Source organism: Epinephelus fuscoguttatus, linkage group LG9 (assembly GCF_011397635.1).
Source record: "Epinephelus fuscoguttatus linkage group LG9, E.fuscoguttatus.final_Chr_v1".
Taxonomy (NCBI): domain Eukaryota; kingdom Metazoa; phylum Chordata; class Actinopteri; order Perciformes; family Serranidae; genus Epinephelus; species Epinephelus fuscoguttatus.
The window spans coordinates 9531033-9554655 of NC_064760.1; the positions used below are offsets into that span (position 1 = coordinate 9531033).

The following is a 23623-nucleotide window of genomic DNA, read 5'->3' on the forward strand; positions in this document are numbered from 1 at the left end:
AACTCAGGACTGAAAGTTATTGTGGTACAGATGTGTTTGCAGCCTGGTTGCCAGAAGAAAATGTAGGCATTGTATGTTTCTGCAAACCACAGATATGTCACATTTGTACGTTTCATACCTATCATATCAGTGTTTCTAAAATGATGTAGTATATGAGCTGACTTTGTAAATGAGTGGAGGGGGTGATGGATGAGTGACACCCAGGCCAAATGCCTGCCAAGCTCCAGACCACTGTTCCAGATCAACAAACAAAGTAATTGTTTGATTCTTGGTCTTTGCTGTGTTTCCAGCAGTTGTTTAGCCACCAAACGTGGGAGTTTTAGCTCCCGAGGCCTACGCAGAAGGCCTCTACCATATACCTAAGTGGAAAGCTTAAGGCGGAGAGAGCACACCTCTCTGCCCTTCCATGTGCTTACATAAAAAGCCATAAGGCAGAGAGAGCAAACCTCCCTGCCTGCCCTTCCATGCACCTACATGAAAAGCCTAAGGGAGGGAGAGCAGCAGCAGAGATCCTCTGGGAACAGAACAGACTAGCATCAATGACAAAGAGAGATGACACTGATAAGTCAGACACAGCATGAAAAGGAGGAGCTGGGGTGGAGGTGGGTTGCAAAGCAGCATGCAGAGGAAGCAGCAACAGTAGGCGGGCCAAAGCAGTTTAAATAGGGCACCCTGAATTTGCCAATTGGTTGCATAGAAAGGAATCATGTGATCTATCAGCTGACTCCCCTCCATCAATCAGCTGCTCCATCAGTTGACTGGGCTGTTTGAGATCAGCTGATGTAGCTGGGATGTGAGCTGAGCTTGACATCATGTCCTGTCTGAACTAATGCTATGCTCAATACTTTGGGCAAAACATAATCTTTTCCTAACCATAACCAAGTGGTACTTTTGTGCTTTACAAACCTAACCACACATTAATCACATCATTGTTATGTACAAACACATAAAGTTTGAACAGACCTGCTACATAATAACATACAAATGTAACTTATCTGCTGATTGCAGAAACGTACAATACCAACATTTCTTCTGGCAACTAGCTTGGTGTTTGCGCTTCGTCGGCATCTCAAGGATGGTGAGGAGGCAAATTAGATGTGCAGAGGTAGAAATTGAGTTTGGACCCACAAGGAAGGCAAGGCCTACATCTGTAAAGCAAAAAAATCTTCTCTTTCTACTTCATTAAAGTTTAGTTAAAGGGAGATATTCACACATTCCACTGTCTCAGATGCAGGTGCATTGGAGGGTATCACTTGACACACAAAGGTCCAGAGGGCCTGAAACATTAGTATAATCAATACATTGTGAAGCTGAGCAAGAGCAGTGTGCAGGGTCCTCTTTCAAGAATCATTAAAGTTTGGAAAATCAACTGTACAACTTGAATTTACACAGCCATAACAACAAAAGAAATTCCCTGTACAGACAAACAGTGTTCTCATGCAGTTTGAATGGATGCTTTACAAAAGTTGTAGCAGCCTTTGGACTTGTGTTTAACCAGTCAGTGACCTTTAGTGCTACAAACGCCACCTGTTAGGTCCTGAGCAATCAGATAGTACTCCCATGGGAGTAGGAACATTTTCGGTGGGCAGGAACTACAATCCAGCAATCAAAAGGTTGCCTCAGTCGAAACAGTTTCTATTAATGTTCCTGGGTTCAAGGAAAGGTTCCCTTTGAAAAGGACACAAAGTTTCAGTCTGTACTGCCAATTGATATCACAGAATTGTGATTCAAAGAATATCCCATTCATGACAGCTTTCAGCTTTATTTGTGGCTCTAAGCACCTGGTTTATAGTAGAGTTTTTTTTTTTCCTGAATAAAATCCTCCGGCACACAGGAAGTAATGCATTTTATGTTTCCAGCTGCTGCAACAGCTTGGAATAAACAGAGGGACTGAACAGTTATCATGTGCCATGATAGTCAGCATGTCTGAATAGACACAACCAGAGCTTCAAAGTTTATCAACAGAAGGCAAGATGTGACAGTGCTGGCCTGAAAATTTAATAGGCGAGTGATCTCTGGCAAAGCTGTGCCAAAATTCTACAACAATGATAACGTAAATCTCCCAAGTTGTTGCCAAAAAATAAAGAAGACTATCAGTATTGTACTTATACTTTACTGCACAGTGATAAAAATACAAGGACTAAAACTGGGAAGCAGCAAAACAATATTTATATTTTATGTTCTTTAATATATCACTGCACCGAAGATCATTCTTAGCCTTGGAGCCAATAGTTTTACAAAATGACTTATAACCATACCACTAACCTTTGCTCCACCCTCAATCCCACTACACCAAAGTCTCTCTAGTATATGAAGATTTGTGTAAAGGTAACTGTTTATACTGTTTTACTTTATTTCATTTTATTTGTCTATTCAAATTTTGATATTTGAGACCGCTAATGCCTTCTTCAAAGTACTCAACTTAAGCCCTGATTTTCCACCCGCTGACAGTTTTTGAAGCTTCCTGACAAAAGCTCATGATCCGAGGCAAATGGTTGTTGGCTTCATGCTTGCAAATTGGTGCTCAATGGCTATGTGTGAACTGTTTAAAGACACAAGCTGAGAGGCTCACTGTTGCATGCTAACTGGACCTGTCAGGGGCCTTGTTAGCAAGTTATAGCCAATTACAGCACAAGGTACAGGTTGAGGACAGAGATTAGCAGCACTACAAGACAGTGGATGATGGAAGGTGGACTATTGCGTGCAATGTATCTGGAAGTTGTTAAGCTAATAACTTAGCCTACTTGGAATGCTAGTCACTTTTTGATTTTGATATTTTCTACTAAGCACCCGCCCAACCCTTGGTAGCGGGTTTATCCGCTCCTCACATAACATCTGGGATCCCTCCAGGTGAAAAATCTTGCAGGGCCGTAATCTGTGGTCAAAAGCCTCATAGATATGGGTCAGTAGGAACCTGCTACACCTACTGTTAGGCTCAGTCCATTTATTGGCAGTTACGTACCAGTTAGTTAGGTTTCACTATGACTTTCCTTAGGTTATGGTGCCAAAATGACAGGTTAGGTTTAGTAAAAGATTATGGTTGGATGTACATATTGCCTTTAAATGGGACTTGAACCCCTGTCTCATGGGTAAAAGTTCTTTGCTTTACCCACCGTCCAATATCCCTCTCTCCCTCCTTATTTAAAGACCTTGTCACACATAGGAGAAAGTCCCATAAAGGCCCTTTTTTGGCAGAAAGTTTCATTTCATGGCCTGATAATGGCCTTCTCAACCTAAAAGAAGGTGTCACAGGTGTCTACTAACCCATATCTATGACTTATCACCACTGATAATGGACAGTTAATGACCTGATAACAGCCGAGTTGGTTGTGTCTACGGTCAGACATGTAGTGTGAAGACTACAGTGACTTCAAGAATTCAGATAACAAGACACTATGTTGCATAGAGTGAACACTACAGCAATCAATGACTTTGAAAGTAGTGTAGTGTGAGCCATTCATTATGCAACCATGTGTTGTAAAATGATGAATAAATTAATCTTGTAACTTTATTAAACATTTCTGACTCAGTAATTTCCACAAATTAGCACATTCTGGACCTTTCATTAAGCTTGCATGTTAACAAATCCATCTCCATGGCAACTGAGCAATCTCAGCGTGAGGAGCAAAACAGTTGAAAGCTCTGGGAAAAGCTACAAAGTTGACCTTGAGTTGGGATTGTTTGTTTTTTTGTCGCTAGAATTTCTGTACATGGAAGACTCCTTTTGAGAAAATTTGAGACAACTTAAATTAATAATAGTGCAATAAAACATTTATAACAATTACATGATAATAATAGTATTTTAGAGTGTTGACTGTCTTTCTTAAGTTGTGTTTAAATAGTTAAAAGTGACACCAAACAATGAAAATCAAACCGTAACCTTGCTCTCTTGGTACATGTAAAGACAGCACTCTCAAAGACTTTGCATGAAACAAAAGGAAATAAATGAAACAAATGAATGTTGGGATGTTAATTGATTTATAGTATTTTGGAAATCATTCATCTCTTTTAGGGGAAGTGGAGACTGTTCCAAAATGCATTAGGCAAAAATCAGTGAAGCACATTGAACAGGTTGGCAGTTGTTCTGGAAATTAACTATAAACAATCTCACATTTATTCTGCATATTACCATTAATGAATTACCAGCTCACGCTCGTGATCAGTGTTGTAATTAACAACTTTGATTTGCTCGGTGTGAAAGGGAAATGAAGAGTTTTGGGATGTTCATTAAAGCTGTTAGAAATGGCTTCGTTCCTACAAGGTGAATAAAAGAATCAGAACTTGAAAAAAAAATCCTTACTGCCAATAAAGAGTTCAGCTTTCATTAGTGATTTATAGCCTTCGTATTGTGCCTAAAGTTATGAGGCTTGTGTTTAGAAATATGAGATTTATGAATAAAAAATGTTATTGTATGAGTACAAATCTCCACCTTTTTCCTATAACGTCCAGGTCAAACATCAGATTATCGTCTTTTCTGAAAACAGAAAGGGATTCCTCAGTTTCTTCCTCATCCTGTCGGCCAGCATGTAGTTTCATCGTAGACATTTGGGGTTGTTTGCTGTGCCCAGGGGGAATCTCAGCAGTCTATTCCGACGGGAAATTTCCCCCCCCCTCTTTACTTCAAACAACCGGCTTCTCTGAGCTTATATGGGCTTCATATAAGCTTACAACCTTACACTCACCAGCCAATGCCTCTAACCTCTAGGCAAGCGCTGCCCCTTTTTATGAACCCACTTTGCCATTTATTAACTGACTCGCCAACTGCATGGTCTGTTTGAGTTGTTTGAGCTTTTTTGCTCCTCCAGAACCACCAGAAAAATGTACTGAAATGCTTTTTACCCCCCCGCCTTATGCAAAACATATCAGCATATCCTTTTCAAACCTCGAGCGTGTCATTTTCATGCACATCATAAACGTCTGGACTACAGAGGCGGCTGATGTTTCCCTTAAAGCACCAAAATAATAGCAAAGCACGATGTAAGGAATTATTGAAAGCAATTCACACAGACACCATGCAGGGACATAACATGGGTGTTATCTTAGATATTCATTTAGGCATGTATGACATTCAAAGTCATCCCTCTGATCCTTTGTTGTAAGGAGCTGCTCCTTCTCAGAGATTGGCGCCTCATTTTGTGCATTTGTAAAGGAAGAACAAGGACCAAAAGGAAACACTACCCTTGGGGGAAGTGTGTCGCCTGTGGTTTTGGACGTGCTTTGAACTTGAAGGAGTCCTTTATCAGTGTACAGTGCTGCTGGGGATGTATGAGCATGAGAAGTGCCATGATAACTCTGCCAAATAAGACATGCTGCAGCAGGGTGCTTGGGCAGCAAACACACAGCAGATGCTCCAGTGTTCTCCAGATATCTCAGAGACAAACTGTAGTACTCCAACCAAATTGATCTGTACATAGAAATACCGCTGAGCGTGCTTAAAGCGATCTGCCCACAGGAGGTCAGGAATGTGTCAGCTGAAGCATATGGTGAGAGAGGGGGGAGAGGGAGGAAAGCAGAGCCGTTTATCTGCTGACTTCAAGTTCCCCTCCAGTGACCTCGCTGACAATTTGAATAATTTCAAACAAGCCTCTCTAGGAAATCATTGGTTTACAGAGCAAACTGGAAGCACCATTACATCCCAGCTAGTTGAGACAGGCCCATGTGCCTCGGTTGCCATGCAGGCGGGCTTAATTTTGACTGGAAATGGCCCTGGGGCAGATAGATTTTCCTTCCCAGTAGTGACCAACTGGAGTAGCTTTGAAACCTGAATAATGCTAGGGACATCTGTTGCTAGAAACCAAATGTCTGTCTGCATCATGAGCCAATTCCACTAACTCAACAATAATAAAAAAGCTGTCTGGCTAACTTCTTGTGTATGCCAAACAAACTAAATCTCTGGAAAGGAACAGTCAGTTGTTTATGTGTCACTTAACATTTGCAGAAGAATGTAAGGTTTAAAAGAATCCCTGCTCTTGAGATTTTTTATGTCGCTCACAAGGGCAGCAAACAAACGAAAAATAAAAAAAGGACTTCTCTACTTTGCCTGCTGGATACACGGTTTAATAGAAAAGTGAAGACTTGAGAACATGTTATGAAATTTCCTAAAATGGAATAAAAGTCTGAGAATATTGCAACGAAAACCCTGAATGGGCTGACTGGACAAACTTTATATAACCGTGTCAGTGAGGTGTTTGCCGTGATAGCTTTATTTTTACTGACTATTATAACATATTTTATTGAAAATTACACTGTTATCCATCTTAAAGACATGGATTTTAAATATAAAAGCAGATAAATGTTTCCACTCTCTCTGAAAATTGATTGAGGTCGGAGAAATGTGCTGCATTTCACTTTAAAAACTGTCTCCTCTAAAAGTCTGTTGAGCTTGGTGTATAACCTTGGGTTATACAAAGTTGTTGTAGCAGCATTTAGATATTTTACGTAAAAGTATTGTGAAAATACGCTGGTCAAGTCCTGCTTTCAAAATTTAAGTATACTTAGCAGCATAAAGTGTGTTAAGTAGTTTATTAAAACTAAAAGTAGGCTTACCCAATTGGCAACAGAATGGCCCCTTTCTTTGTAGTCCTACTGTTACATTACTATTTGGTATTTCAACCTTATACAATATGTATAATTTTTAGAAACGTATTATGTTTTTTGGCGGCATAATGGTGCAGTGGTTAGTACTGTCGCCTCACAGCAAGAAGGTTCCAGGTTGGGACTTGTCGGCTGGCCTGGGGCCCTTCTGTGTGGAGTCTGCATGTCCTCTTGGTGTCAGCGAAGGTTTCCTCCATGTTCGCTGACTTCCTCCCACGGTCCAAAGACATGCAGGTCAGGTAAATCGGTGACTCTGTATTGAGAGTGGTTGTCTGTCTCTATGTGTCAGCCCTGTGATAGTCTGGTGACTGTCCAGGGTGTACCCCACCTCTCGCCCAGTGGCAGCTGGGATAAGCTCCAACCCACCAGCTACCTGTAAGAGGATAAAGAGTTACGGAAAATCTTTGAATTATGTTTTTGGTGTAAAAATAAAGGTATGTTGTGAAGTGTAAAGAAGCTTAACATGGAAACACTCAAGTGAAGTACAAGTACATTTAAATTGTACTTAAGTTCAGTGCTTAAGTAGGCTAAACTATTTAAAATGCATGATTAGAATAATAAATATTATAGCCTATAATTAGATTGTCATCACCAGATTTCTAATCGACACCTGAGACTTTATTCAGTGCCTTTTCCCCACAGTATAAGTTAATATATGAAGTTCATTTACTCTCAGTGTAGCTATACCCGCATCCGGCCACAGGTGGCAGCACCGAGCACAGTACTGCTGAGCGGTCTGTAATCGATGAAGAACGTCTGCGCCATCTTGGATTTCCTCCGCTTATCGAACTTGAATTTACCTGCACCTGCCGTGTGTTTTTGTGACTGTACACACCGCAACCATCGACATGAGTTCTCCTGGAGTGTTTTCAGACAGTTTACCTGCCTTCATATGGCTTCGTGTTTTTAACAACCCTCCAAACAACAACTTTATTATCACAAAATGGCTGAAACGGTTTCCTCACTCGGATGTACTAACGGTCAGTAAGCTAACTGTCCAGTGTACTGATAACGTTTTAGCTAACAGTAAAGTTATGATTACAAAGTCACTTTGAAGATTATCAGTGTAAAATGTGTGGCGATAAATCTCTAATAACATAGTCTAAAGTTGACATTTACAGGTCAGCAGCCTGCAGAATAATAACTTTAAAGACAAAGTCTCGCCATTGCAAGCTTAACTCAAAGTGCAAATTGTTCATTATCATGCTATATAATACCCATACTGTATGTTGTAAATCTACTCCACTACATTTTGGAGGAAAATATTGTACTTTTTACTTCTCAAACTACATTAATATAATACACTGAGTCACACTACAGATTATAAACAAATAAATTAAGCTAAATGGCAGTATATAAAGTAATTAAAAGTAGCCCCACCTTTACCAGCTACATTTTTAAAGTTATACCTGTCATCTATTAATGTTTATATTAATATAATTCTGAAATGGATCGTTTTGCATAAGGAGTACTCTTGGTATTTTATGTGTATTTTGATGCTAATACATCTGTATTTTTTCTTGAGGAACATTTTGAATGCAGGATCTTTTTTTTGTAACAGAGTATTTCTGCACTCTCTTATTATCTGAGCACTTCTTCCACCATTGGTTTTACATACGTCATGGAAAATAACAGCCAACAGTATGAGATTAAGTGCACTTGCCAGCACACAATGTTACCACACTTATCCAAGCAATAGGTTATATTGACATTGCTAGCATCATTAGAAAATGGGCTATGGTTTATTTGTGTTTTCAAAAAGTTATTTGTATTTTTGACTCATCGATAATAGAGGAAACTTGTATGTTTGAGGATAGCCACTGTGTCAGTTACCCTCCAGACTTGAGGTTTTATCTGATAATAGACACCATTATATTATCAACGTTGATCTAAATGTAATGCTTTGGGTTTCTCATTTCTTCAGAGGTCATACTATGTTTATGTAGAATTATTAAAAAATCTCATTGGTCATGGTGAGTTAACATAACCTTGTCTTCTGTCATATGACAGTGGAACTGTTGAGCTTTGGTAAGCAGCTCAGCTGCACAACACGTCCGACTGTACTGGACCGCTCCCTGGAGTAAATCTGCAAGACTGGCTGACTTTGAAGCAGGGTGATTGCAGAAAAAATGCATGCATGCTCAGCAAAGTGGATAAATAACAGTGAACGAATGGGGGGGAAAGTAGTTATTTTTTCCTCCTTTGACACTTTGCACTTTATGCTATAGGAAAAAAAAGGATACACCTGCCAAAGTGCTGAAAAGTTGCTGCCACAGGAAATGATGAATGACGCTTCAGATGTCATTTCAACACTTGACAGGTTTCAAACACAGTTTGCAAAAATGGCATTTAAAGACACCATTCAGAATAGGCTAATATTAGTTTAAAGAAAATTGTCTACCCTGCAGAACAGGGTTTGATTTTTAAATTATCAGCTGGGGAAGCTCAAGCAGCATTTTCTGTGATGCCTTTCTATTCTGTCTGTCATCGGTTTGTTTTGTGGCAGCATAAGAATAGAAATAAGATAAGCTAATGTGGCAGGAGTGTGACCTTGTAAATCTCATAAATAGGATATCTAGCACTTGAAAGATGTGACACCCAGACACAGAAAATATTAACTGGTATATCCTAAATACAGTGAATGAAAAGCTTTCAAAATATGTTCTGAAATACAACATCTAACATACTGAATAATTCCAGTAATTAAATTATCAGAATGATTCAGCGTTTCAGTGTAATGTTTGGCCATGGTCAGTTTTAATAGGATGCATGTTTTTTTCAGCACTTCCCTGTTATTAATCCATAGATGTTTACCCCATTGACGCTGGGGACGTGTGCAGTACAACCACAGTGCTCTGCTGTTTCCAGCTGAACAACTAATTGGAAATGTAAGGGAGTTGAAAGCATGGCAACCTTGCATGTGTTCAGCAATAGAACTAGATTGAATAGTTTTACTTTAACTGAAAAAAAAAAAAAATCATGTAGTGTCTTTGAACTGCACACAGCATGTTCTTGTTACTAAACTGAGCGAGGCAAAAGCTTTCAAACCTCAGTGAGCAGCACAAGATAATTCTGAGGGTTGCTAAGATGAATAACAGAAAAAACATGTATGCACACACTTAATTTTACTTTTTAGACATGTTTTTTTCTTGTAAATGACTGGCTAATTTGACTCATTCAGGGCACTGAAAAGTGGTGAATAGTTAAACTGAATGACTCTTTGGTAAAACTAGTCAAGTCCAGTAGAAATATGAAACCAAGGGGTCACACGTAGGGCTGGCACAGTATCAGATAGTCACTACACGGTTGTTGTGGCAAAAAGAGTTCACAATAACAATACTATTGTGAAATCTATAGACATTTTGAAAAAAAATGTTGTCATTCAAATACATCTTTATCTTTGTTTGTTGTGCATTCTGCCCTTTTTGGGTTTGTTTTCCAAATTAATTACGCTTAAAATATGAATGTTGATAGGCGGACAGACAGTCTCTAACTATGACTATACAAAAGTGTACAAAAAGAGCAGTTACACTTTGTAGATAGTGAAAAGGCAACCAGACAGGGTTCAGGGGAGGAAGACAAAGCGTAGAACTGAAAGAAACAGTTAGGGTTGGATCGGTATGAGAAAAAAAAAAAAACAACGGTCAAAAAAACGCATCAAGTCGTACCGGATTTTCGCCACTTGGGGGCGCAATTGACTCATTTAAAATAAAAAATGACCTTAGGACAACAGAGTGACAGTAAGAAGTTGTTTCTTTTATTCCTTACAAATAAATTTTGCAGCTTACTCAATCAGTGCAAACAAGGGTTGCCTCCTTCGTCTGGCTCAAAGCCAAAGTGTTGCCATAGTGGCGCATTCTTTGATTTCGTCGAGACTAAATTGTCCTCCATTATCGACTCCCCGTTACTATTAAACAAACTCCAGGCTACAGTAGAGGCGCATGCGCGCTCGCACCTCCTAGCTCAGTCCCCGCCCCACCCCCATCTCTCTCCTGCTTGCTGTGCGCTTGGTGAAGAGGCAGCTCACAGACTCGGGCTTACTATAAGCGGAGCGGACTATGTGTAAAAATGTCCGTGAAAAATCCCTGCAATGTGAAAAATACATGCCGAACAGTCTTTTGTGTGACACTGGTGCGCGTAGCGGAGTCTGCGCGGTCGTGCTTTGCATGCACAGGGCTTGCGGACGTCCACTTTTACCAGGCGGACCTCCGTGGCGTCCGCTCCGCGCATGTTCTGCCCGAGTATGCGGTCCGGTCGGTCTCAAAAAATAAAACCCGGTCTAAGATGGAGTACCGGACCGAATTGGTATTACCGAGAACCGACCCAACCCTAGAAACAGGCACTGGATTATTTACACAATATTAATATGTGTATTAATATCAGTATTTCTTTTTCAAATATCACAGGTCGTCAGGGTGTCTGCAGATCCTAAAGAGTCTTAAAATGGCCTTAAAAGTCATTAAATAGTCTTAAACTGGACTTTGTGAGGTCTTAACTGCTGCAAACATTTTAGCTTATTTCATTTATCATTTTTTAAATTCCTTTTTGTAAAAGGAGTGAAGTTTTCCTTTGTAGAAGTCCACATTTCTAATGTTACAAATGTTTAAAAAACTATAATACGGGCATTTTACTTCATACTAGTCTCGCCACCAGACAATCAGAGATCTCCACCTTCTGATAGTCTGAGGACACTCCTTTCTAAAGTGTGTTTAACACACTGGCGAAAACGGCTAGCAACAAAGCAACGCCCCTTGCATTTTTGAAAAGGACACGCCTTCTCGGAAATGTGCGCTCCCCTTTTTCTCGTCCGCAAGGAAACAAACACACGTTTTATCAAACGTGTGCTCATCCGTGAAGAAAATATTTTTTCCAGCGGATGTCTTAGTTACAACATTATTGAGCTAACTGGAGTAGTTTCATGTCGTATCCGACAACGGGAGGCTTTTAACAGATGACGTCCTGATGTTAGCTTTGCTACTAGTGTTAGCTGTCCCTGTCAGCTGCAGACACTGATGCTTTCTAGACATCGTGATTTCCCAAAACTGAATAAATACCACACATAGCAACACAAAACTGCTTTGCTAGGTCAATCATGTTGTAACTAAGATAGCCGCTGGAAAAGATATTTTTTTCACGGACCGTTTAATGAGTTATTCCCTATTACAGATACCGCTAACGGCTAACAGGGCAAACGGTTAGCCCCGCTAAACGTGCACACAGAAATAGTAATGTTTGTTCAATCATTGTGTTTATAGACTTTACAAACAAGCTCTGCTGGTTTTCTACCTGGAAGTATTTGCGATTGAGTCATGGCCTTGTAAAAGATTATGTTTGTTTCTTTTAGTTGGTGAGAATGTGTCGCCACAAAGGCGACAAACATCCGCTAACTTTGACGACATTCTCTGCGAGCGCGGCTGAGCCATTTTGTACTGCTACACGTGTTTCTAGTGGGACCATGTTTACAAGCCCAAGAGTTCAGCGAGCCACTGAAGGACCGCCCTGCAGATTTGCTATTGGTTCTGCAACGTAGGGATTTTTTTTTAAACTCTGAAATTGTATCCGCCCATCTAAACACAAAATCAGGGAGAAAGACATTAGTCTTTAGTTAAGCAAAGCGTCTAAAGACTGACTTGTGAGTCTAACTTCATACTTGCACTTACCTGTTGGGAAAATGTAGATTAACTTCACTTACTATAATAACCATATTCCTACATAACACTTACCTCAGCAAAAGACTACATGCATACTACTCTCCTGCAATGCTTACCTAGAATGCTTTAATAAGTTAAACACGATCCGTCCAAAAATCTCTCCTAAATTTGGTTAAAAGGTGTCTTGAAAGGGTCTTAAAAGGAATTAAATTTAATTATCCGATACCTGTAGACACACTGGTATTGTCAATACCAGTATATCACAAAATCCCTTGTCACAAATAAACGTTTTATTTGTAGGATGTCACAAGCCAAATGTTGGGAACCTCTGGTTTAGGAGTATGAATTTCATTCTTAATTTGCAATTTGTTACCTACTGTGTGCACAAAGGTCAGTGCACCAGCCATCAGAGTCTTATTTTGGAAAAACAGTGTGAGTGTTTTCAGCCTCTGTTTGTGCAGATTGGACACTTCTCTATATTGCTGCGCTACACTGTAATTTCCTGAGCAGGTGTGTTCTACTTAAAAATGTTAAGGGTAATTGTGATGTTTTGTTCAAGTGCATCTAAACAGACATTGTCAAGTGAGAATTAAGATTGTTCTTGCTAGTTTGGAGATTTGAGTCTGTAACCTATCCTGACACCTACAGTATTATATAATATTGGTTCTTAGGATTATACAGTTACACTTCTGGCTCTGGTCTGTTTTTTCAGTTTAGTGAGAAATAAGCAAAAGTCTTTCTTTGTTGTGAGAAACTTTGAAGATGATATGGTAGCTAGCAGTGCAAAACAGATGCTTGAGGGGAGGTTTGGCTGTTGCTGCTAAATCATCTACTACAGGGTTTCTTGCCCTTTTGCAAAAGGCTGAAGTATCTAAACTGGTGCCATATGTCGTTCTGATTGTTGAAACTATATGTTCTCAGCCTTGTTTAGAAATCACGAGCTCCACTGTACTGTCCACTGTCTTAAAGTGCTGTTAACTGAAAAATAGAAGAAACTCAGTGCTCCCAGTGGAGTGTCAGCCATATTCAAAATTCAGAATTTGTTTAATTATATTTGAGACGGGCTGACTGTAATTAGGAAGCTGTAAATTGGAGAGTTATCAGCAATAAGTCAGAATTAGTCTAAGCTGACTAGTAATAGTCACATGGGAGTGGAGGATTCCTGAATTAAGGTCCTTGGGGGGGCATAATGTCAGGAAAATGTATGGCATGTATTAATTATGTTCCAGGCTTACCAAACATGCGTGACAGTTGATAGTAAATTAAAATGTCTGCATTTATTCACACCCAGCTAATGCCTAGTATGTTGCAGTCAGGTGATACTTACACACAAACATAGTGTCTGTGGAGGCTTATGGACATTTCTGTTGTTATACTCGCTCAGTGCATTGACTGGCAAAAATCTGCTGAATGAGACAGATGGGGGGGTTGGAGAAGAGCAGCTCTGAGCTTGTCAAGACATGATGCATTGTGTACATAGTGGGAAATAGGTAGTCTTCATTTGAAAGTCAATGTCAAAGCTTAGACGTGTTCCGGGGAATTTAAAACGACGAGCCAAAGTTATGGTGACGCTTCCTGAGGGGGTCCAGAGAAAACTTCCAGGCTGTCTCTGTCTCCTGTTCTTTAAAGTCACATAAATAAGACTTGGACTGTTTACACAAACATACACTCTTACCCTCACACACAGGGACTTGTATTTACAAGTATATATGACATGCTCACACTAGAGTTGATGTCAGTTGAATGAAGGACCATTTGCAATAAAAGCTATCTCACTTTTTCCAATATAAATCTGTGTTTTGCTTTTAGGCTTTTATTAGGAAAACCTTACTTGTAGCCTCAGTTTCACTTTGGATAAAGTATGTGAATAAATAATACACTCAATTTCCACTTTATTAGGTATACCTAGCTTAAACTAATGCAGTAGATTCTGCAGTAAATTCTACATTTATGAAGGTCGTACTGTAGTTTTTGTTAATAATTTAGAGAGGTATTGATTCAGCTTTATGGGGATTTTGAGGCTAAAATGCAAAACTCTTTAACAGCATTACTGACTGAGTGTTAGCTATTTAGTATAAATATTTGTAGGGCAAGGCAGTTTTTCCTATGTTCAACGTCTGCCTTCACTTTTGCTTCCCTCCTATATATGTAGTTTGTCATTGTGCTACAAAGCTCCATTAACAGTAATGGTGCACAAGATGAGAAGAAAAATGGACTCAGTGACAAGAAAATTAACTCGCCAATGGCCACAAAACAAAAAAAGAAGTCTTTGTGCAATCTGGTGTGTAACAGGGACAGTGTGCATTGTTCAGTCCACAGTAAAGACAGTTTGCTCTCTTGATAATGTTGCTCTTTTATTAAAATACAGAGCAATATAGCTCCTGGCTCCTCCTAAGATTTAGGGCTGCCCCTTTAACATCGGAGATTCAAATTGTCAGTCGGAGACCCCTCAGTTGACTGAGATTGCTTCAAGTCGAGAAGTATTTTTGCTGGTTACTGTACTTCTGCGAATGTTTTGGTCCCCAGAATTTGCTGCCGAGTGAGCGCTTTTGACATTCACGCTACTCTTTGGTACAGACAGCTGCAGATGTGATGCAGCAGCACAGAGTAGAAGAAACTTTCCACCGTAAGGCTCCGAAATAACATTATCGTCTCACTTCTGCTTGGAAGTGGTGATTTCACACCTCACAGATACTTTATAGGACACAGTCTTTGGCTTTTGTTTGATGTGTAGTGTCGGCAAAAAAATTGTTGCATGTTTCCGACCTGTCATTAGCGCCGTTAGCGTGTTTATTATATTACATGAATACCACTGTTCCCACTGAACATCCAGCTGAGCCACGTTCAAACTTTCAAAAAAACAACACAGATTGTTGAATATTAGTATTAATCGGCTGAATCTAATTCGACGGACATAATTCTGAGTCGGGTACAGCCCTCGTAAGATTACCAGTAAGTCAGTTGAAGTAGACCTTGAAAATGATTTGTACATTGTAGTTGTGAGTGATCATAATGGGTTGAATATCAGCGACAAATTCCGCTGTGTGATACAGTTAAACTGCTTAAAACTGTGCATATGTCTCTGTCTCTGACACAGCATCCTGCAAAACTTAGTCCATTAATAACCCATTTAACACTGGGACGCCGCAAAGAAGTTGATTGATTGTGCTTGCAGATATGGTAATCCACCTAGTGTGGCTCAAAGACTGTGTTAGCAGAGAAGTGGAGCAGCAGCAGCTGCAGGCAGGGTTTCTACCTGGATCTGGAGAGTTTAGAAACGCATAGAGAATGAATATGATCACATTAAAGAGGCAATAAGTACGATTTTTACTGCCCCATAGCACAGAACGACCATAATATGTCTGCAGGGGGTTGGTAAGGCTGTTGATCATTAAGAGCGTTTTAACAATTACTTTGCCGGGTTCAGAGATCTTTTGAATTTCTCGACTCATAGTTTGGAATAGAAACTCCCTGCCCACTGGATTATCAAGGCACTTTCAATGCCCCCTCCCAACTTCAGAGACAGAGACGGGAGTCAGGGACTGGCATGATGAGACATTTCATCTTTAAGTGCTAAAGGCTTTGTTGTGAAGGAAAATAGGTAAAGACCAAGGCCTCTAGTTTCGCAGACCGGGCAAGGCGGAGGCGCAGCGCACCTGCACTTCGCCAACTGGGTGTGGCCAGGCGGATTTTGCAAGTTTGGCACACCGTGCGCGCTGGCGCAGCTACTCCTCTTCACTCCCCACCTCCGTCCCTCCTACCTGCGCAAGTTGGAAAGAGGGAGGAGAGAAGGCGTGGAGTGGGTTTTACACAGCCAATTCACATCACACCAATCAAATGAGCCCTTCTCCTCACCCTTAAATGCACCGCGCGAAGGCGTAATGAGAGTTTACTCAATTCGCCATGGCAGAAGAGAGCAGCAGTGTCAGATGGCCAAACTTCTCCCAGGAGGAAAATGATGTTTTGGTCCGGGAGGTCCAAGCTCGCAGTGTCCGAATATACAAAACTGCGAGCAGACTTCCACGGGCTGATGATGCATAGCCTGTAAAATGAACTTGAATTGAATTATAATCATTTTGGCATGTAAATCACAAAATCAAAGACGTGAAAATGTTTGATAAACTTTATTTTGACACAAACACAACAATAACCAGCTTCTGTGACAGTAGACCTGGTTTCAGCTGGCAAGCTTTTAGTGCACCTTCGGCGAAGCCTTTTGGCACAAAACTGTCACTGCGCCGAGCTGGATCTGTCGACACCTCCCCCTGCTGCACCGCGACACCCATCTCAGCGCACCTTGGTCTGCCAAACTACCAAACTGAGCGCGCCTCGGGTTGCGCTGCTTGAAACTAGCTCTGCGCAGGGTTCGCCACCCCGCGCTACGCCGGGAAACTAGAAGTCCAAGGCTTAAAGCAGAATCATAATGCCAGTATGTTGCATAACTTGTACAGTAGTTTCTTTGTAGATATTTCCTTTGAATATATGCTCTAATTAGCTGGTTTGTCTCAGTTGTGACATGTTTCTGTAAATTTAATGGGGCAAGGTGGGTGGGTTGGTACCGCAGGTGGGCTGGTGGTGGGTGTAATTTTATCAAAATTTTTTGACAAAGAACATAGATTTTAAAATGCTAATGTTTCCAAAGGTTAAGCAAAAAGTCTGGAAAATGGGTGTTGAATCTGGCAGACAATTATATGCGCACCCCAGCTGTTGATGTTTGTTCTTGTAATTGAAAGTTTAAATCTCCGTCAGCATGAATCCCATACAGTGCACAGGCCAAGTTTTCGAAAACCAAGATAAAGGGATGAAGTTTCAAAGCAGAAGTTGTGCAGAAAATCTGCAGATGTCAGACAGCTCAAGAAGGCAATAAAAGTCACATAAAGTCACGAAAATAAAGTTTCAATGTTCCCTGTACGTCCAGCACATCAAAGCGACACACTGCTCTGCCGGCACAACCTCCTGACCTCCAGTGAATAGCATGTGGGCCCACAGAGCTGCCACAACAGTGCCATTGTTGTCTGACTCTGTGTCACTCCAGAAGAACAAGGAAGCGGGGTCACAATCCTGCTGTCAGTCATCTCCTCCGCTGGAGGATGATGAGCAGACACTGGTGGCTTGACACGGCTTAGAAAGTACAGCTCAGTGTTTGCCTGTGAAAATCAACAAGTCAAGTCGAGTCAAATTTATTTATAAAGCTCTTCTAACAAAGGGGATTTTGTGCTGCTCAAAGAACTGAGGGCATAAATGCAGATAAAGACGAGGGATGAAAATAAGAAGGAACAAACACAGCAGATTTTGAACATAAATCTTGTGTGCATGTGTTTGTGTATTTTGTGTGTTAAATTGGGTTAGGCAATTTGAGAGCAGTGGCTAAAGTGTATCCATGTATTTCCTGTGATTTCACGTCCTTGAACATTGCTGTTTCTGGGACACAGATTCTTTCAGGTCATGTTTTTTTTCCCCCACAAACACTGTTTTGTTTAATTCATGCTATGCAAAGGTCAAACTCGTTTTTATACACAGCAATAAATTATTAAAATGCAGTTATATCGGAGGTGAAAAGTGAATATTCTCTCTCGTTTAAATAAATGTATTTGGCCTGCATCTCTGTGAGGGTGTGAGGAAACTGTTTGCGATATCATCTCTCTGCCACATCACAGTTGCTTGACTTAGACACTCAGACTAATTAATCCAAAGCCCTCACTTTAATTGCCTTAATATATTGGCTCTTTGTCTTCTTTATCTTGATTTTCTCATGACGTCTATTTCCCCTAATTGATTCAAAAGGAGATCTAATCTCCTTGCCGAGTGTGGGGCACGTATTGATAGCTTTAGTTTAAACCAGCGACAGTTTTGCGCTTCCCATTGTCTACACTAATTACAGCAGACTTGATATATTGTCTTGGCTAACCAGTATTGAACCTCCAGAGTGTTGGAGAAGAGCACTCACCTTTCTTGTTTGGTTTTTGACAGGAAAAGACCAATGAAGACAGCCAGATGGTGGTCGGCGGCAATTTTACTGTTGGGGCTCGCTGTGCTCGGCGCCAACGGGAGACCCAACAAGGAGGGATTCAGGTCGCCGCTCTATCGACCAGTCGTGAGATTTCGACACAAGGTATTGATCGAAGCCTTTTTTCATCTGCTGTCTGTAACAAGAGGAGTATGTGCTTTTGCCAAGTATGAAACTAATTACAGTGGCGCTTTCTTCCTCCATCAGATGACTCTCCTGTTGTTGTTGTTTGTCTGCCCACTGAAAAATACTTGATGAATCATTATCCCTCCCTCTGTGCCAGGGGACTGTCTTTTCAAAGACAACATCGGATTTATGCGAGGCACAGCTGAGCAAAGATGAAGACGAGCTTTGAATGAAGTGAGGACGGTCGCATGTCATTTTAGCTGAACGTTTAAAGTAAAAGATGTAATTTAATGCTTATTGACTTAGTGATACAGGGCAGGCCCCACAAGCAAAATCAGCTGCTTTTATTAATCGCTTTCACTGCATCTGAAGGAACAAGTTACATTTATTTTCCTCTAAACTAGTTGCATAGTCTGTTTTTTCTCTTATTCAATTCCAAAACACCAGAGTAGCAGAGATGGATCAATTAGAGCCAGACTGGGATTGAAATTGACTGTTTTGGCAGAGGGGGACTTGAGAAAGCAAAGCGTTTTGTCAAGAGGCATTAGTCGGATTGTGGTCCCTTAGTACACATTTCCCATAAGCCCCCTTTGCTGTTATGTTCCCTGGTAAACACATCTCCACTCTATTCAATCCAAGATAAAAATTAGCAATGACAATAAAGAACATTTGTTATGTTTGCTTTTACTTCAAGGCAGTCTGTCATCTTCAGACTAAATATTGCATTTAAAATTTGTTCCAGACAGCTTTAGTCACTCTGCATGGGAATGAAAGGCAAAGATAGTGGTACCAAAGGGTGGGTGGGTTAAGAGGTGGTTAGAAAGCGAGGAAGACGGAGAGTGATACAGAGGAAACAGATGGTAGGAACGTTATTGGACTGTATCAGAGTTGAGCGAGGAGCCGGGAGCGATGCAAAGCTGTTAAATCGACACAATGGTCAAACACATTTTGACCTTTTGAACAAGATTTATTCAGAGAGATGCTTTCTAAACACGTAGACCGCAGCTATCAGCTATGCAAGAGTTCTGCTTCTTTCTAGCCACAGCTACTCTGGAAATTGTGAGTGTGTGTGAAGGAAGTGAAGAGATTTAAACTTCAATACCCAAAAATCCTGTAATATGATCTGAGTAAAGTGCAGAGATAGCACTTCTGCCAGAGTGGGATGCTTTATACTGTAAGAAAGAGGCAAACGATCCAACGTCCACCCCTGCCTGGACAGTGCTGGATTTCTCTCTTAAAGAACCAGATCACTGTTTTTTAACTGCACCTCTATGTACAGTGCAGCACTGCACCATTGTTGTGTTAATACTTTGGACCACAGCTCCTAGATCCTGCATAAAGGCAAGGAAACAAAGGCAAGGAAAAATAAGCTTTCTAGATTTCAGTGCCTCACAGTTTCATCTTGTAACAGGGATATAATGTGTCTTTCCTTAGCCTGTGTACTCACCTGTAGGTGTAGGATTTTGGGAATAGATTGAGCTCTAAGATATCAATAAGTGTAACTGATCTAGGCAGGGAAGTGTCCTATTACCAGAACTTTATTTTACAGTACGGTGGTAATATAAAAGACACTGAGACACATATCTTGGAGGTATCTCTACTTGACTTCACAATTTGCTTTGCATTTTTTCCACTTGAAACCTTTCCTATACTGATGCTTTAATCTTTTTTCCCCCATGCAATCGTAGGTATCCCTGCTTTCACATTAGTCTCTGTTGTACTGCACTGAGATTGCACTGTGTGCTTTTTATTGAATTGCCATGTCATTTGAATGAAGCATGCATACCCTCTTAAATTAGGTTTAGTTCAAACAATAGCACATTTTGAAGGTGTCGTAAATAGTGCTTTACTGTATCAAACAGTATATGATCTCTTGTTGAAACTTACTAGTTTCTCTTCTTATTGGCCTGCTTTGGAGCCAGAGTGACTTTAATAATTAAACTAATGTACGTCCACATGTAGTGAGAATTTGACGAGAAGCTACAAAAATGATGTATATGCTTTTCCACTCCAATGAAATTAATGTGCCTGGCGCTGTGATTACATCGCAGAGGAATGTCATTACAGCATCTGCATACCATTACAATTCATCCTGTGAGAGGACAGAGGTAAACTCTGCTCATCTATCCGCCTGTCAGGAGAGGCTGTGGAAATTTACGGCCCTTTGGTGAAAAATGGCCACATTGCAGGCCCTTTTTCCCAAATATGTCATCGGCCTTTTGGTTGCTTAGAGAATTTTCTCCGCTGCCGGCTAGATTGCAGAGAGGCACGGGTCATCCACTTGTCAATACAGTTGAGTGAGCGGTGTTAAAGAACAGTTGCTTCGAAATGAGATATCCACCGATTGTAGAAAAGTAATACCAAGTTTCAGAAGGTTGCTCTCAGCTCAACATTTGTTGGCACAAAAAGTCTCTACTTACAAACTTATAGCAATTAAAGCTTTTTCAAAACCTAGCTTGCGTCACATTTTTGATTAAATTCCTCTCACGTTCATCATTAATAGAATATGACAATAATTTTTCTAACTGACATAATCTGCACATTCAGAGAAAGGTACTGAGTGTCCTTTGAGCCCCCTGCCACAAGCTGTGATACATCAGTGGCCGTGTTAATGCTATGCCTTTTCCTTCGCTTTGAAGGACAGTGTTTGACAAGGGTAACGGGATCGGATACGACCTTTATATGCTTTCCTCACAAAGACTTCAATCACCAGGAGGCACTCGGCCATAAACAGCTGGTCACATGCTCTACCCATAATTCCCATGGTATTGTTTCAGAAATTCACTGTGAAATCCTCCACAGGGGGTCAGGAATAGGACACAGATCCTGGCCACTAGAATCCAGTCCTAATTATAATTGATTGTAATGGGAATACCACTCAGAGTTAATGTTGTCAAGCCTCTATTACAGGATGAGTTTATTTTACATAGTGTTATTTCACTTAAGCTCTTTTCATAAAGAGTTTCACTGCGAGAGCGATGAAGCGACTCGACGTGTAATTTGTGAAATTTGTTGAACAGTGGCCAGACTTGCACCAGGGACAGTTTCTGAGAGTTTGTCACTCTGACATCAAGCTGTTATGTCAGGACAAACAAAATGGAGGCAAGGACAACTGTGTGCAAAGCCCCATCCATCCAGCACTGGCTTGGCCACATGGCAAATCTAGATTAACAGGGGATAAGCAGAGAGAGGGAGAAAGAGCGGGAGGGGGGTTGGGCAAATGAGATTGAGATAAAGAGACAGGGAATAGGAGAAATAACAAGAATAAAATTCCTGAGATGATGTGCGGTAGGTTTAGTTGAAGGTGGGGTCAACGATTCTGGGGAAAGATTGTTGATAATTGAACTTGTCACTCAAACAAATACACCACTCCGGTTAGTGCTTCCTCAGAAGCTTCGTTTTACCGTCCCTCTTGCTCCCACGGCTGTTGCTCTTTTAACATCCACGGCCTTTTCTTTGTTCTGTACACGAGCACCGGTGCGCCCTGTTGCAGATTGGCTGGAATAGTGTTGTGTGGCTTGGTCCAGTTAGCGAGAGGAGATATTCACTGAATTTGACAAAATGTGTGTCAGAGTAGATTCACAGACTGCACCTTTTAAGCTCCAATATACAGTGTTTGTCTTAAATGTGACTACTGTCAGTATGATTTCCACCCTCCTCCTCCTCCTCCTCCTCCTCCTCCTCAGCTGGTCAGTTTTAGCCCCAGCCCTTGTCACTCATCTTGATGAGCTGTCTACTTTCAAATGGCAGCCAGCCTGAGGCCGAGGTAACCAGCTTCTGTAAAGTCTCCACAGGGGCCGAGAAAGCAGACGCCGTATGGAGCCAATCTGCTATAACAATAACAAGATGTCGATGTCCATGCTGGTGTTAAACTGTGTTTTTAAAGTCTGTCCTGCTGCATGCTTATCTTTGTTGCTGTGTGGCTGGTTATTTATTGTAGTTGTTACTTATTACTGATATAATGACTTCTGCTTTGTTAAAAAAAAGTAGAGGGATCACTTGAGTGTGGGCGTGTTGCCACAGGTAAAGAAGATGGATTGTGTGCGCACAGCTCCAATTGGGTACAGGTGCTAGATGAAAAACAGCATACAAAGGAAAAGGAGCAGCACCTTGATTTTTCAAAGCTCCCAAAATGTGTGTAATTGATGCAGTGTTTTGATCTCCATTTTTTGTCTGATAAAGACTCTGAGTTTGATTAAAAAAAAACAACACACACACTAAGGTAGTCTGTGAGGAAGGATTTTACAACTCTGGAGAGTTATCATGGAGTAAATAATTATGTATCCTCCTTTTATACCGACTGTGAGATAAACAGTGGAATGACAGTGTTCGCATTACACAGTAATCTAGTCGGAATATGCCTTAATGTTTTTGTTTTTTCCCGTGCAGTTTGTCGCCAGATGAGGTTGCAGATCAACCGCAGCACAAGCTGAGCCAGGTTAAACGTTTCTGCCAGGTGCCTTGCGTTTTTTTTTTTTTTCCAGAGCCGTCTGCATCAGCACCTTTGCTTTCCCACTGTCACATTGAAGTGAATGAGGGAGCTGTGTTGTTTTTCACCCAGCACTATTGGTCTGAACTAAAAAATAGATTCAGCCTTGCTTGGGGCATTCTACTGTAAATTCTACTCACTTGTCATACAGGTGTGTTGCAATTTGCAGTTATATGTTTCAAGTTGAAGTGCACTTGGAAGTTGATGGTGTGGAGGAGTGAGGGATGTGAGATGTGAAGCAGGAGAAGGAGAAGAGAAGGAGAAGGGGGGCGTAGGTGGAGTGGGGTTGAGAGATAAAGTCAGAGAGTGAGAGAGAGAGATGTGGGCGGTCAGCCAGCTAGCTGTGACAGGGGCAGATGAGCCACGGGTTGTACAGCTGGGTGCTTCAGCGTCCCCAGAGTCTGAGGGCAGCAGAGACAGGCCTGCCAGCGGCCCTGGGGAAATCACTCTCTTCAAACAAATGAAGTGTGAACACTGTCTGCCATATGCAAATAAGCCCCATTTGATATCTTCCCTACCTAGTGCAATTCCAAATGTCACCTCCTCCAGAGGGGTACGAAGAATGTCAGGGAGCCACAGGTGCTTTTTGTGATTTGGGCCTACTGTGTCGCAAGTCAGCAGTGTTTTGTAAAACATCCAGAAAGATGACTGCAGGGACGACTGTTTACCAGATCATGATGTTTAATTTGGTTGTCTTTTAGGTATTTTGGTTACCTATAGACTTTAACTCATTTTTAAAATCAAATTAATAAGATG

The 23623-nt window shown here is 41.0% G+C and overlaps 1 protein-coding gene across 2 annotated transcripts in view; it reads left to right on the top strand.

The window, feature by feature from the left end:
* Positions 1-23623, top strand: part of fstl5 (follistatin-like 5) — a 271372-nt gene that overhangs the window by 21175 nt on the left and 226574 nt on the right. The window contains exons 1-2 of one of the 2 annotated variants that reach the window (XM_049585116.1): positions 7390-7574; positions 18216-18357. In XM_049585116.1, coding sequence (XP_049441073.1) covers positions 18226-18357 — 132 coding nt within the window. In that variant the 5' untranslated portion in view covers positions 7390-7574; positions 18216-18225. Of the gene's footprint in view, positions 1-7389; positions 7575-18215; positions 18358-23623 lie in introns of those variants that run through there. The other variant, XM_049585115.1, reaches the window with a different exon arrangement.